This window comes from Triticum dicoccoides, chromosome 7A, assembly GCF_002162155.2.
Source record: "Triticum dicoccoides isolate Atlit2015 ecotype Zavitan chromosome 7A, WEW_v2.0, whole genome shotgun sequence".
NCBI lineage: Eukaryota > Viridiplantae > Streptophyta > Magnoliopsida > Poales > Poaceae > Triticum > Triticum dicoccoides.
In genome coordinates this window covers 660205850-660220723 of record NC_041392.1, presented here as the reverse complement: position 1 = coordinate 660220723, position 14874 = coordinate 660205850, and the positions used below count along the sequence as shown (strand labels likewise).

General features: G+C 46.7%; 1 protein-coding gene across 1 annotated transcript in view; it reads right to left on the bottom strand.

The window, feature by feature from the left end:
• Positions 1-6659: 6659 nt before the first annotated feature.
• Positions 6660-14874, bottom strand: part of LOC119333821 — a 14478-nt gene continuing 6263 nt past the window's right edge. Inside the window, exons 2-4 of the mRNA XM_037606581.1 lie at positions 9152-9704; positions 7709-7873; positions 6660-6843 (exon numbers count right to left, since the gene is read on the bottom strand). Of these exons, the coding sequence (XP_037462478.1) occupies positions 6813-6843; positions 7709-7873; positions 9152-9704 (749 nt within the window). The 3' untranslated portion in view covers positions 6660-6812. The remainder of the gene's footprint in view (positions 6844-7708; positions 7874-9151; positions 9705-14874) is intronic.

Genomic DNA, 14874 nt, shown 5'->3' with positions numbered 1-14874 from the left:
CGGCTACTCAGCTCCCACCGCTCAAAACGGTGCTTGGGTAAGCTATATTTATTGTGATGTTTGTAGTATATTGCCTTAGAACATATGTTGTATTTAATTTCGTTATTCTTCTCAGGGCCAAACCTAGGCCGAGCAAGAAGGCCCGCCTGGATAAAGCGGTCGAAGAAGACGTCATTCTTGAACCAGGCACCACACCCAATCTTGAAGCGGCTATTCCTGAGGATATTCCCAACGATCCACCGCAGCCATATGATGATCTTACTGCTGAGAAAATACCTACTGATACCTCAGGTCCTATCCATCAGCCCACAGGTTCCCTCCGGGTTGAAAGCTCCACTAGTCCTGCAAAACCTACTGACAAGCCAGCAGCTCCAGTGCAAACCGGCGGTACCAATGATGATGAAGTTGTCATTACTGGCACTGGCCGTACTGAGCCAAGCAATCCTGTCGCTTTATCCAAACATTCTGCCAAGGAAGAACTAGCTGCTTTTGGCAAAGGCAAGTGGAATGCTGATCTAACGGCTTACGCTGCTCTGAACGCCCAAGATATCCATTCCGGCTATCTGAACCGGCTGTATACCAGCCGTGACTATGAAGCCAGTCTGGTTAACATGATGAAGGATAAATATGAGGTAATTTCCATATGCTCCTTCCTGCTTGTATGCTTTCATTCTTGCTGACTCTCCTAGCCCCTAAGGGCTGATTTGAAATATTCTTTCAAACCGGGACTTAATAATATGAATCTTGATGCATTGAAATTTGCTGATGTAGTCCCCAAGGGCCGGTTCAACTAAGCGTAGTTAAACCGGTACTCTAAGTTATTGAAACTGTCGCATCAGAAATATATATGATCAAATAGCCATTAGCTCCCAAGTGCCAAGTTGAATACTTGTGTTGATCTTGGGACTTTGTAAAACAATCGAAAGATGAAGGGGTAAATCGGAGGCCGCTTTAGATCAAATATGCATTAGCCCCCAAGTACTAAGCGCATAACTTGTTATGTGGTTGGTACTTGAATCCTTCTACCAGTTTGCTGAAGCATATATCTGTATGCATGCAGGCGGAGCTGAAGATGAAAGAGAACCAAGTCATCGATCTTCAAGAAGCCCTGAAGACCCAACAAGCTGAAACCTCTAAAGCAAAAGAGGAATTGGCAAGTGCTTTAAGCGCCATGGAACAACTTAAGGAAAACTTCAAAAAGAAGCGGGCGGACTGGGCCACTGAGAAGTCCACTTTGATCAAACGAGCAGAGGATGCTGAGGCTGCACTAAAACCAGTGGCAGATGAACTGACCAGCATAAAGCGGCACGTGCATGCCATGACTGCTGCTATCTTTGGTAAGCCAATTTTCCTACTGAATTGGCTCTGCCTTCTGACAAAGTCGCTGGCTTATTAACCCTTTATGGTATTTCAGGGACACGCATTGGTCACTTGGGGTCAGATGTACGGAAGAAGCTAAAAGCCGCCTATACATTGGTTGAACAATTGTATACTGGTGCCCAGCGGATCATCTGTACCGCCTCTCATAACAAACCGGCGCCTACTTTGATTCAAGATACTCTGATGAAACCGTCAGTGCTTCCTGCCCGGATTGAAGAGCTAAAGAAATCTGCTGCTCGAACCGGCACAATCAATGCTTTAATCCGGGCAAAAGCGTGGGTGCCGGATTTTGATCCTGTTGAAGCGGCTCAGGGCTATCCCAACTTGAAGGAAGACGGATCAGAATTCGGTGAAGCGGATCTGCGAGCGATAAACCGGGAGGTGCGTCCACTAGCTTGTCAGTTGGCTGAGGAAGCATACTTGTCTCGTTATCAAGCGCAATATGACAGTCAGAACAAGCGAATAGCTGCGCCAATCCATGAATCGGAAAATCTGATTCCTCCAATCCGTCAGCATACTTACGCTCCCGATATTGACCCGTCTTTGCTGATCCACGATGAAGCTATTTTTCAAGCATTAATGGGAATCGAATGGACAACTGTGGATTTCCAGCCACTGGGTAGGGATACGGAGGCTGAAGCGGCGCAGGACGACTCACAACCATCAGGCCAGGCTGGTGACCAAGCTTGAACTGGACGCCGGTTTAAAACTGCCTCTTCTTCGCGAAAAACAATTATATTATTATGGGCACCATGTTGCCTTGTAATAGGCTAGCTAATACCTTTGATGTTGATATGCCTTCGTGCATAATTTGTTCTTCCTGTGGCAATGAACTTTCCAAAACACTTTCTGCCGTCATTGAGCGTGAAGTTGGCTTGGCCAATCTTGAAGCGGAGTTTTGCAAACCCATACTGTTGGAGGAGATAACACCTCCTGTATAATATATATATATATATATATATATATATATATATATATATATATATATATATATATATATGACGCTGGTTTACCATGTAAACCGTGCCGGGTTATGATAAACACCGTGTTACTCCATAAGAGGATGTTAACAACAAGGATCAAACCGAACAAATAGTCTCCGGATTGACGTGAACTGTGTTCCGTCAATTGATTGGTTAAAAAACTTTGCTGGTTTAAGGAACACAATAAAAAGCAAAAAAACCCTTCAAAGAAAAAGTATGAAGCAAAAGCAACGACAAAAACGTTTGCCAAAAAAGATTTATTTAAGGTGATCAAATGGCATAACCATGGTCAAACACGACCAAGCTCCCGTTAGGTGTAACTATGGTTCTAGTTAGCCAGGTCCCCAAGTGATTCTTGTGGCATTTATGCCGACCAAATGGCGTGGTCATGGTTCGGGTTCGACCAAGCCCCCAAGTGATTATGTGGCCTTAGGCCGATCAAGAGGCGTGACTGGTTCAGACATGACCAAGTCCCCAAGTGATCTGGTGGCTTTCGCCTATCAAGAGGCATGGTATTGGTTCGGACACGACCAATCCTCCAAGTGATATAACATGATGCTTTTAGCAAAGCGAACTCAAGGGGTAAACCGGAGGCCGCTTTAGAGCAACTCCATGTAACCTCACATGATGTAAAAGAACAGATACCCCGCTTTAGCTGAGGTTCCGGTTTATTATCATAATATATACATTGTCATAATATGTACATAAGTATGGCCAATGGCTCAGGTATAGTAAGGCCGAAGATGAGCTATATTCCATGGCCTGCTAGTCTCCTCCTCTGATGTACGTGAGTCCTTATGCTCTCGAATATCAATCAGATAGTACGACCCGTTGTGCAGATTCTTGCTGACCACGAAAGGCTCCTCCCAAGGTGGGGATAGCTTATGCATACCAGTCTGATCTTGGATGAGCCGAAGCACCAAATCTCCTTCCTGAAAGGCTCTGGTTCTGACTCGGCAACTACGATAACGACGAAGATCCTGCTGGTAAATCGCCGATCGGGCGGCTGCGATGTCACGCTCTTCATCCAACCGGTCCAAGGCATCTTGCCATGCTATCTCATTGTCCGCTTCAATATAAGCCGTGACACGAGGTGAATCATGACGGATATCACTGGGGAGGAACCACCTCCGCTCCATAAACCATGAAGAACGGTGTGTATCCTGTTGATCTGTTGGGTGTTGTATTGATGCTCCATAACACAGATGGTAATTCTTCTACCCAACAACCCGGCGTTCTCTGCAAAGGAACCATGAGCCAGGGCTTGATGCCTCTCAAGATCTCTTGATTAGCTCTTTTTGCTTGACCATTGGACTATGGATGTGCCACTGATGAAACGTCGAGCCGGATGTGCTCCCATTCGCAGAACTCCTTCATGGCACCTTTGGACAAATTGGTACCGTTATCTGTGATAATACCGTGCTGAAATCCAAACCGAAAAATCACCTTTTTGATGAACTGAACCGCCGTGGCCGCATCACATTTGCTAACAGGTTCTGCCTCCACCCACTTTGTAAACTTGTCCACTGCCACCAGGAGGTGGGTCTTCTTATCTTTGGACCTTTTGAAAGGCCCAACCATATCCAGCCCCCAAGTCGCAAACGGCCAAGTAATTGGAATCATCCTCAATTCTTGAGCCGGTACATGAGCACGTCTTGAAAACCTTTGGCAACCATCACATCGTCTGACCAGATCCTTCGCATTAGCATGAGCAGTTAACCAATAGAAACCATGGTGAAATGCTTTAGCCACCAGAGACTTTGAACCGGCGTGGTGACCACAATCTCCTTCGTGGATCTCCCGCAAAATTTCACGGCCTTCTTCAGGAGACACGCAACGTTAAAAAGCTCCTGATACACTGCAATGATGCAACTCACCGTTGATGACAGCCATGGACTTGGATCGCCGGATTATCTGCCGGGCCAGAATCTCATCTTCTAGCAACTTGCCCCGGTTCTTGTACGCCAGATAAGGAAGCGTCCAATCCGGAATAACATGAAGAACTGCCACCAATTGAGCCTCCGGATCAGGAATGGCCAAATCCTCTTCACCAGGGATCTTCACCGACGGGTTGTGCAGCACATCCAGAAAAACATTGGGTGGGACCGGTTTACGCTGAGAACCCAGCCGGCTTAAAGCGTCCACCGCTTCATTTTTCCGCCGGTCCACGTGGTCCACCTGATAGCCTCTGAAATAACCTGCAACAATATCCACCTCACGACGATATGTTGCCATGAGTGGGTCCTTGGAGTCCCAAGTGCCAGACACTTGCTGAGCCACAAGGTCCGAATCACCGAAGCACTTAACTCGACTTAGATTCATCTCCTTAGCCATCCGAAGACCATGGAGCAAGGCTTCATACTCAACTGCGTTGTTAGTACAAGGGAACATTAAACGGAGAACATAACAAAACTTATCACCTCGTGGGGAAGTTAATACGACTCCAGCCCCCGAGCCTTCCAACTGCCTGGATCCGTCAAAATGGATGGTCCAATACATATGATCCGGCTTTTCTTCAGGTGCTTGCATTTCCGTCCAATCATTGATGAAATCAACAAGTGCTTGAGACTTAATCGCTGTCCGAGGCACATATTTCAAACCGTACGGCCCCAGCTCTATAGCCCACTTTGCAATCCGGCCAGTTGCTTCCCGGTTCTGGATGATATCTCCAAAGGAGCAGAACTGACCACCGTAATTGGGTGCCCTTGGAAGTATTGCTTAAGCTTCCGGCTTACCATAAAAACTCCGTACACCAGCTTCTGCCAATGCGGATACCTTTGCTTGGACTCAATGAGTACCTCGCTGATATAATAGGCCGGACGTTGAACCGGATGCTCCTTACCTGCCTCCTTTCGTTCCACCACAATAGCCACGCTGACCGCATGAGCATTAGCAGCAACATATAGCAGTAACGGCTCCTTGTCAATGGGAGCGGCGAGCACAGGTGGATTGGCCAATTGCCGCTTTAAGTCCTCAAATGCTTCATCAGCAGCAGAACTCCAGACGAACTAATCCGTCTTCTTCAACATCTGATACAAAGGGATCGCTTTCTCATCGAGGCGGCTGATAAACCGGCTTAACACGGCAATCCGGCCTGCCAAGTATTGAACATCATTGATACACTTCAGTTTAGCCAGGGAGGTGATGGCTGTGATCTTCTCCGGATTAGCCTCAATTCCCCTGTTGGACACCAGAAAACCCAATAGCTTGCCCGCCGGTACACCAAAGACACACTTGTCCGGATTAAGCATCATCTTGTACGTCCTTAGGTTATGAAAAGTTTCCTTCAAATCATCAACCAGAGTCTCCTTCTCCCTGGATTTAACCACAATATCATCCACGTAAGCATGTACATTACGGCCAATCTGCTTGTGAAGACAGTTTTGTACACACCGTTGATAAGTTGCTTGGGCACTTTTGAGCCCAAATGGCATAGACACATAGCCACTACAAGGATCCAGGTCTGTTGCAACAAAATTGTTTGTTGCAATACATGTTGTTTTGTGGCGATAAATGCCTATTGCCTCGAAATGGCATTCGTTGGCAGCCGTTGCGACTGGACACATGGTAATAGGTTATTACCACGAAAAAGCAATCGTGGCAATAAAGCGTGCTATTGCAACATCCATGCGGGAAGTTGCCACATGTTTTCCCGTGGCAAAACTCACCTGATACCACAATTTGATTTGTGGAGATAACTTTAATGCAACATGTAACGAATCGTGGCGACTAATATCTCGTAGCGATAGACATTTGTGGCAACAACCTATGCCAACGACGGCCGTTTCGTGGCACATTACTCTTCCGTGGCAATAATCACTTGTGGCAATAAACTATGGCAACAATCCTTATTTTCGTTGCATTAGGCATGTTGCCACGACCCACTACGCTTGTGGCGTTAACTTATGGCAACAAATATTGCGCTTGTGGCGTAAACTTATGGCAACAAATATTCGAGTCGTCGTAACAGGAAATTGCAACATACTAATTTTGGTGGTGATAAATAGGTATCACAACAGGTAAAATCTTTGTAGCGAGAAACTATTGCGACAATTTAAACTTTCCGTGGCAATACTCCATTTCAACAAAACATACTTTGGTGGCGTCAAACAGTAATCGCATCATAAAAAAATTGTGGTGTTAAGCTATTGCGACAATATAAAGTGCTTCGTTGCAACATCCTAATGAAACAAAACATGTAGGCGTAGCGACTGAGATATGACTCAACACTGTATTTTTGGTGGTGCTAGCATGTGTCAACCGAAAGTGGGTTGTCGTAATAGCCTATTGCAACCATTAAAAAACAGGCTTTCAATTACAATATTCAAAACCATACGAATAATATGTAGATTCATAAAATTCATAATTCTCATAGCAAATATCCATCAAATGAAACTCAAATGTAATTTAGCCATCCTAATTAACTGCAAAGACTAAATTGTCCATGATCTAGAGTCTAGTCCAGCTAGTTCTTTGGATCCTGCAATCAAGAAATAAAAAAATTCTAGTTAATGAGTCGAACATAACATACGCCATACAATTATTCCAGCTCCATTGTAAAAAGAACTATGCCAGACTAACTGGATTAATACTGTGTCAGCAAGCATGTAACTGAGGAATCAGAACAATTATACAAGTGTAAATGTCTAAAGCATAAGCACAAGTACATCTACTAAAAGCTTCCTTTTTAGAAAAAAACATTGCTTTATAACTTAACGGTGTTGGGCTGAATCACCCAAAGCACAGGCAGCCACAAGGGCTGGTACGTCGTCCTCCCATTCCACATAGTGGTTAGGTTCGTACAACCTACCAAGACTAGCAAGCTCGTGAGCAACAGAGTTTGCCGAGCGATGACATACATTTACTTAATAATAAGAAAACCATAATTTGAGCTGGTCTTGGTATCCTCAATAACAGCACCATAGGCCGATGAGTCCACCTTATTGATATTCAGTGCTTCCATCAGGAGTTGCGAGTCCGTTTTAAAAACAACCCTCACGACCCCCACCATATCAGCGGCAAGAGATATTGCATGGGACGTTGCAATGGACTCAGCAGCGAAGGCATCACGCGCATGCTCATGACATCCTCCTCGTACATACAAAATGGTGCCATCATCCGATCGTACATCTACTAAAAGCTTCTGCTATTGATTTAAGTTGTGACTCGATGTATAGTTCAGTTAAGTTCGTGTCCCTAGCTAGCACATATTCGTTTTTTGTTTAAGTTGTGACCCAATGCAGCAACAACACATGGTAAAAGAGAAGAAGCAGCTAGCTAATTATGAAGGCGAATGATGTATAAAATGCAGGTGAACATGAAGAGAAAGCAATGTTGTGACTTACCATTGCTTTAAACATTCAAGAATGCCTTGCTGCAACTTGTATGAGCGCATTTGTAGAAATAGCAGTTGGCCTTGAACCTGGAGTCTTATTAGGACTAGATCTCTGTAAATGAATATTTTGCAAGTTTGGATTACTATTTTCTTTGTCAACCTTCTTTGTAGGCACCTGTAAATAGAAGTGCACTTTTAGCAATGCAAGTAAAGCAACATAAATCCCATGCTTACAGAGCAAGGTAAAGTGAAATATGAAGTACAGCTAATTAGAAATGATCGTACATATCCCTATTAAACTTGGTACAACCAGTTATGTTCTAAGGTCACTATTCTCTTAACGGGAGAGATTTATCCAAGCATTCTTTTGTTAAATTTCTTGTGAGGGCCATGAGCAAGTTTGCTTGAGTACGCAATTGAGAAGCTAAAGATATTGGACAAAGATTAAGTCCTGAACATATTGTAGAAGCTAAAGATATTGTACTGAGTGTGCACCCAAATACTGCAGTACCGTGTGGGCTGTGTGCGTGCACGCAGTAGCAGAGCGTGGGAAGTAACTTAGAGGGGGTCATTCTCAAACTAAAACCAACAAAAAACAAGACTAACTCACAACATAAATTGAAAATTTGAGCTGGCCGTCAGTGATCATCAGTATGACCTATCGTTATGAATATTTGTCAATTGTCATCTTCTTTGGTTATGTTAATTTCCTCCTGATTTCTATGAAGTAATTACTAGATTAATTACTAGCAATCCAGCTGCAATACAGAGTGTCATCCGTTCTTTTTTTTACATATTTGCCCTGTGTGCTAGTGCTAGACTGTGAGAATCAGTAGTGGTGCAAATGATACCAACGGAACTACCCTCTGATTAAAATAGGAGAAGCATATATATCTCGCTAGCTCCTACAGTTCCCGTGCTTGCTCATTCTGTCCTTTGGCACTCGGCAGCAGTTCAGCAGTGACGTGCAGGCTACAGCATGAGTAGGACTAGCTGAAGGATGCAGCCGTGGCTAATAGACTGGATGCCGCAGCAAGCAGCCAGCATGGTGGCCTTGAAGCCTCGATGTAGTAGGCTAGCAGCGGAGAAGAGGAACTGAAAGAGCCATGGAGGTACCACTTGGCATGAGTGGTAAGCTATCTCAAAAACAATGAAAGAGCCATGGAGGAGAAAAGAGCCGAGCGAGTGCTTCAGTCCATGTGTGGTTGGTTCAGTCCAAAACTTAACTCTCAGATGGTTGGGTTTGGAGCGATTTAGGTTTGGAACTTTGGATCGGGATCCCAACCAAGGATGGTCTATGTGCAGTTTGGATTGTGCTTAATTAGGGTGTTGGAGCATTCGTACGCATGCTTGAGCCCATGGGTGGGGGTTCAGTTTGATCTGAATATGTATCTACACAGATGCAAATAGAATGGGGTGTGGGATGGATGGATCGGAAGAGAAGAGACGAGACCTTGGAAGAGCAGCCGTCCCCGTCCAGTCCAAGACCTTGGATTGGGAGGAAGCTCCATGGCCATGGCGGAGAAGAAGCGTCTCTGCCCAGGCCCTTGACGTACGGACACGACCGCGTCGTCCGAGGCGCGCGAGCCCTGGGCGACCGTGGCAGATGGATCTGGCCGCCGCTCGATCTGCTCGTTTGATCTCCCTGCGTGGACGGAGGCCATGGGCGGCGGCGAGGTCTGAGCGTGGGTGGCGGCGCGTCCAGGAGGAGTTCGTGAGGGGAGGGGGATTTGAGCCCGGGCGGGCATTGTCGCGGCGTGCAACACCGAGGTGGTGTCGTGCTTGGTCCAAACACAGGATTAATAGGCAAGGGGACGAGACGGGAACTCCGCCGGCGCCGACGCCAGACCGCATCGTTGCCGCCGCCGGCATGGCCGAGGACACGGAGACGGGGCCCACGTCGGCGGGCTCAGAGTCAGAGGAGACCGAGGAGGACCGGAGGTTCAGGAAGAGAGGAGATCGGGAGGAATTACCTGACGCCGTGCAGCTGACTGGAGCGTGGTTCGCTACGTTGACGCCGGCAGCACAGAGGAACCAGAGATGAGAGCTCAGATCCAATCTCCGTTGAAGACGCCGTGGTGTCACTGGTGGAAAAAGGGCCTTTGGTCGCGGTTCGCAACTGCCATTAGTCGCGGTTGCGCAACCGCGACCGAACGGGCGCGACTAAAGGGCCCCCCCCTTTAGTCGCGGTTGCTTAAGAACCGCGACTAAAGGCCCGTCCACGTGGGCGCCAGGTGGCCGTCGGGGCGGAGGACCTTTAGTCGCGGTTCTTCTGGCCAACCGCGACTAAAGGCCGCCGCAGGTTTAGGGTTTTAGCCCCCCCCCCTTAAACCTGTTTTCTGTTTAATTTGTATTGTTTTATTTCTTTTGTGCTTTATTTTAATTTTGAAGGAGTTTCATATATTCTACGGTACTACATACATGCATATGAATGTACAATTTCAAATAAATTTGAAATTAGAAACAAAAAGAATTCAAGAGGAATATACAATATATATTCAATATCATCGGATGACCATATACAATTTTGAACAAGTTTCCATACATGATTTAATGCATATAAAGTTCTACGTCCTCGTAATAGTGTTCTCCTTTAGGATGGAGGACTTCCCTGCTGAACCATCCAGCTAGTTCCTCTTGAAGTGGTCGGAAGCGAGCTTCTGGACTAAGCATCCACCGGAGGTTATTCCTCTGAGCATTGGTATCACTCGGAACCCGCTCAGAGGTGTATCTCCGGATCATCTCACAGACATAGTATCCACATAGATTGGTCTCCGGTGGCTGAATATCCCCAGCATTCTTAGCCTTTAACATTTTGAATTCTAGCTCTTTTTTGAATTCACCGACCTTTGTATCTACGAACCGTCTCCAAACCCTACGAGGCAAAGAAAATTAAATGAACAAGAGAGTTATTAATTAGTTACTTGATATTAGGAAATAAACGAAATAGGCCGATCGATATAGAGCGCAAATGAATGAAAATAATTACTTCTGCAGCATTCTTCTCATGCCGCCCCAAAGCTTTGGATCCATATTCACAGAGTCGTGGACGAGACATTCTGAGGTGTTAACTTTAATTACTAGCAGAATCCAGTGGAACCTGCGGACACGATACATGCACAGTACGTCATGCATAACTCATCGATTAGCCGGCCACATACCATGCATGGAGTAAACAAAAGAGAATGTGCTCAAGACAGAAACACTCACTCAAAATGGTAAGGAAATAGAATATCACTTTTGAGTTCCTGCTTTGTAAGAAACTGCCACAGGTCTGCCTCCACGTCGGCGGGGTAACGCTCCAACACATGTCCATTAACGATGTGTGGGTCAATGAACCCAACATCATGGATGTTCCTTACTCTGCATTCCTTAATCTTCATTCTGCATATATAATAGCGGACACAACAATATAGTTAGGACATATATATAGTGCAGGCAATATGAACGAGATGGGGTAGAAATTAATAAATCACTTACAGAACGTAGCAACTGATGATAGATTTATCGAGCTCGCGCAGATTGAAAAGCTGGAACAATTCACTCAGTTCAATTTGTACATAGTAATGTTTGAAGTGATGCTCATGTCTAACTTCCGCATAAATATATTCTTTGGCGTTTTTATTTTTTATGTAACCCTTGTACCATTTCAGCAGACCTTTCATTTGTGGAGGTAGATCCTTTTCCTGCGCAGGCTCGACGAGAGGCCCATTCTTGACATATGTAATTACTACCTCCTTCACTGGCGCCTCATCAAGGCCTAACAGTTCACGAAGAGTAATACCTAAGTTGGCCGCTTGTTCTCTGGCACTCGTTACAGTCAATCCCTGTGCTGCCGCAGCTTGTATGATCTCGGGGGCATCCGGACAGAAGGCTTCCACTATAAGCGGGGCAATCGATTGTTTACTTTGTTCCCCGAGCTGGGCAACTTGTTTCCCGCTTTTTTTACTTTCGGCCTTCTCCCGCTCTTTGTTCTCCTTGAACATGAGTGCCTACCTGCGAAGTTCACGTGCATAGTCGTTAGGCAGATTCTTCGCGGCTTGGGACGGTGTGCTCAAAAATGACTTAGCCCACTTCTTTTGCTCATCAGAAAATACTGGCTTGGGCTCGGGCTCTCTTTTCTTCTTGCAGTCCGCCTTCCATTTCTCCAAATCAGCAGCCGCGGCCGCGTCGACTTCCTCGGCACTACGTTCCCAAGGCCTTGTGGGGAGAGGCTTCAGTGATGGCTCCGGTACCTTTGTGGTCTTAGGTACATAAGGGTCCGGGTTAATAATCCAGGACTGCTTCTGCTTCTTTGCCGGAGGTGGATTGGGGGGCGGCGTCTGATCACCTGCCGGACGAGGACTGGGGGGCGGCGGCTGATCACCCGCCGGACGTTGTGGACTGGGGGGCGGCGTCGGCTGACGTGATGGAGGTGTAGGTGAACCGCCACCACCACCACCACCACCACCACCGCCACCGCCACCACCACCACCGTAGGGGGGTGGACTTGTTGTCCTTGGCGCCTCGCCTGGAAACTTGATAAACTTCTTTTGCCATAAAATGAAATGGCGCTTGACATCTCCAAGTCTTTTCTCCCCTTCAGGTGTAGCAATGTCAATCTCCAGGTCCTCAAACCCTTGGACTATGTCCTCCACCGTGACACGAGCATAGCCATCTTGAATGGGGTTGTTGTGGTGGAGTGCTCCAGGTAAACATGGTAAAGCACTGCCAATGGCTACCTTCATGGACATGTTCCCGATAGGATAATACAGATGACATTCTTTCATCTCCTTTATATCGTCCACGGGGTAGCGAGGAGGCTCCGGTGAAGTAATTTCGACCACCAGAGGCTCCGGTGCAGTAATTTCGACCACCAGAGGCTCCGGTGCAGTAATTTCGATCGTCGGTGCATCTGCACCAGCCGGTGGGGCCTCCGTGGAAGCCACGCTGCTTCTCCGCTGCTGGCTTCCGAGATCCGCTGGATGATCTTCATGCTGCACCCGAGCTGCATCTCTTTCGGCTACTAGTACACTCATGGTTTTCTTCATCACATCCATTTCCGATGCCAACCGCGCCACAACATCTGCTTCCTGATCCATCTTTCTCTTACGGCTTCTGTAACCGTACGGGTCATCGTTCTTGGGGAACCCTATTTTCCACGGAATGTGCCCCATGCCTCGTACACGTCCTCCGTGTTCAGGATTCCCGAGGGCTTTTGTCAGCGCGTCGTTCTCTCTGTTGAACTTGATCTTCCCCTGTTGAGCATCCCTCATTGCGTTAATAAGGGCTTGGGTGGGTTTAATTAATTTGCCCCGGTAAACACACTCCCCTGTCTCCGGGTTCAGCGTTCCCCCATGCCCGTACCACCAGCTTTTGGCCCTTGGGTCCCATCCCTCCGTACCTGGACGGATTCCTCGCGCCCTCAGCTCGTTCTCCATCTTCTCCAACCTAGGCACCCAAATGCGATACCCTCCTGGCCCCATAACATGATTGTACTCCTTCTTAGCCGCATTTTCCTTATTTTTTTTCGATATTTGAATGAACTGCTCCGATTTCTTTTGCTTCACAAATTCTGGCCAATCATGTTTCAGTTTCTCATATTGTCCTTTGAAATCCGGAGTCTTGTTCTGCTTGACAAAGTCATGGGCTAGATTTTGCTTGAATTTCCGGAATGCGTCGGCCATCTAATGAAGAGCGAACTGTTTGACTAGCCTCCTCCTCTCCTTGTTTTCCTCAATCTTGTTACCCTCCTCATCGAATTTGTTGTATTCCGGAGGTAGAACGAAATGTTCCATAAGCTTCTTGAAGCAATCTTTTTTTGTTCTCTTATCGACAAAAGTGAAACCATCAATTCGTGCCTTCTTTGGCTCATTCCACTCCTGGACGGTGATCGAGACGTTGTCTCTAACAATGGCTCCGCATTGGCTGACAAACTTGGTGGCGTTCTTGCGGGGCTCCAGCGGCCTGCCGGTTGCACTGTCGACAACCTCGATGGTGCATGTTTCTCCTTGTTTCATCGTCTTGGTTGCGCCACGCTTTGACGACGTACTCGATTGTTTCGACGATCCGGCCGAGGGCTAAAATAAGAAAGAGAGTCGCGCGCGTTAGTACACACATATTTATTCAAATCAGTTAGTTTGTATCACCAGAGGCTCAATGTATATATATACCTCGGCGCCGGAGGTGGTTGCTACTTCCATTTGAAGATCGTCGTTTATCGATGTTTGTTCGGCATCATCTTGCTGACGGCGTCCTTCATCTTCACCGTCAAGGTTCAGATAAGAAGAGATATCATCTTCTTCTTCTCCGGTGGGCACATATAGAATATCGCCGTTTATGATGCCGAACATATGTGCTTCACCGTCCGGATCATAGTTGTCCATAATCGGGTCAGCTCTATCGTCCGCCATTATGTCAGTCCTGAAAACATGTAGTAAAAACAAATTAATTAAGTGAAGAAGGGGGGCGGTGGCGGTGGCGGTGGCGAAAGGGCGGTGGCAAAAGGAGGGGGCGAGGAAGGGGTGGGAGAGGGTGTCGCGGTAGAGCGCGAGACGGGGCGGCAGACGACGGCGTCACGGAGAGGGAGGAAATTCCAATTTGTCATGTCGCGAACCCAAAATGGGCCGGCCCAGGTGAGCTACGTCCTGTGAGACGCGTCGACTTTTTGATGCAAAGAGCGTCACACAGGGCTGGATATGGCCGAGCCTGGGTCTTAGCCGGGCTGCAGTTGCAGCCTCCGCGGCTATACTGCTGCTAATGCACCGGCCCGTTGTAGCCGACGCCGAAACAGTGATTAGGATACGTTGGAATTTCCTATATGACGCTGTCTGCGTCAAACTGTCGAGCGAACGCACCTACGAGGGTTCCCAACCCTTTTTTTATTTTCATTTCTTTTCCTTTCTTTTTCTGTTTCGTTTTTCTTTTCTTTTTTTGTTTATTGTTCTTTTTCTTTTTCTTTTTAAAAAATGTTCTCCTTTTAAAAAATGTTCTATTTTTCAAAAATGTTCATATTTTCAAAAAATGTTCGATTTTCACAAATTTGTTCGTGTTTTCAAATTTTGTTCCGGAGTTTCAGAAAATTGTTTGTGTTTTCAATTTTTTTTGCCGGCTGTAGCCAACTATCCATTCGTCCTGCAAGGAAGGGGAACAGGGGACGAGGTGGGAGAAGCTCACGGCGAGGAGGGACTCCTTGGC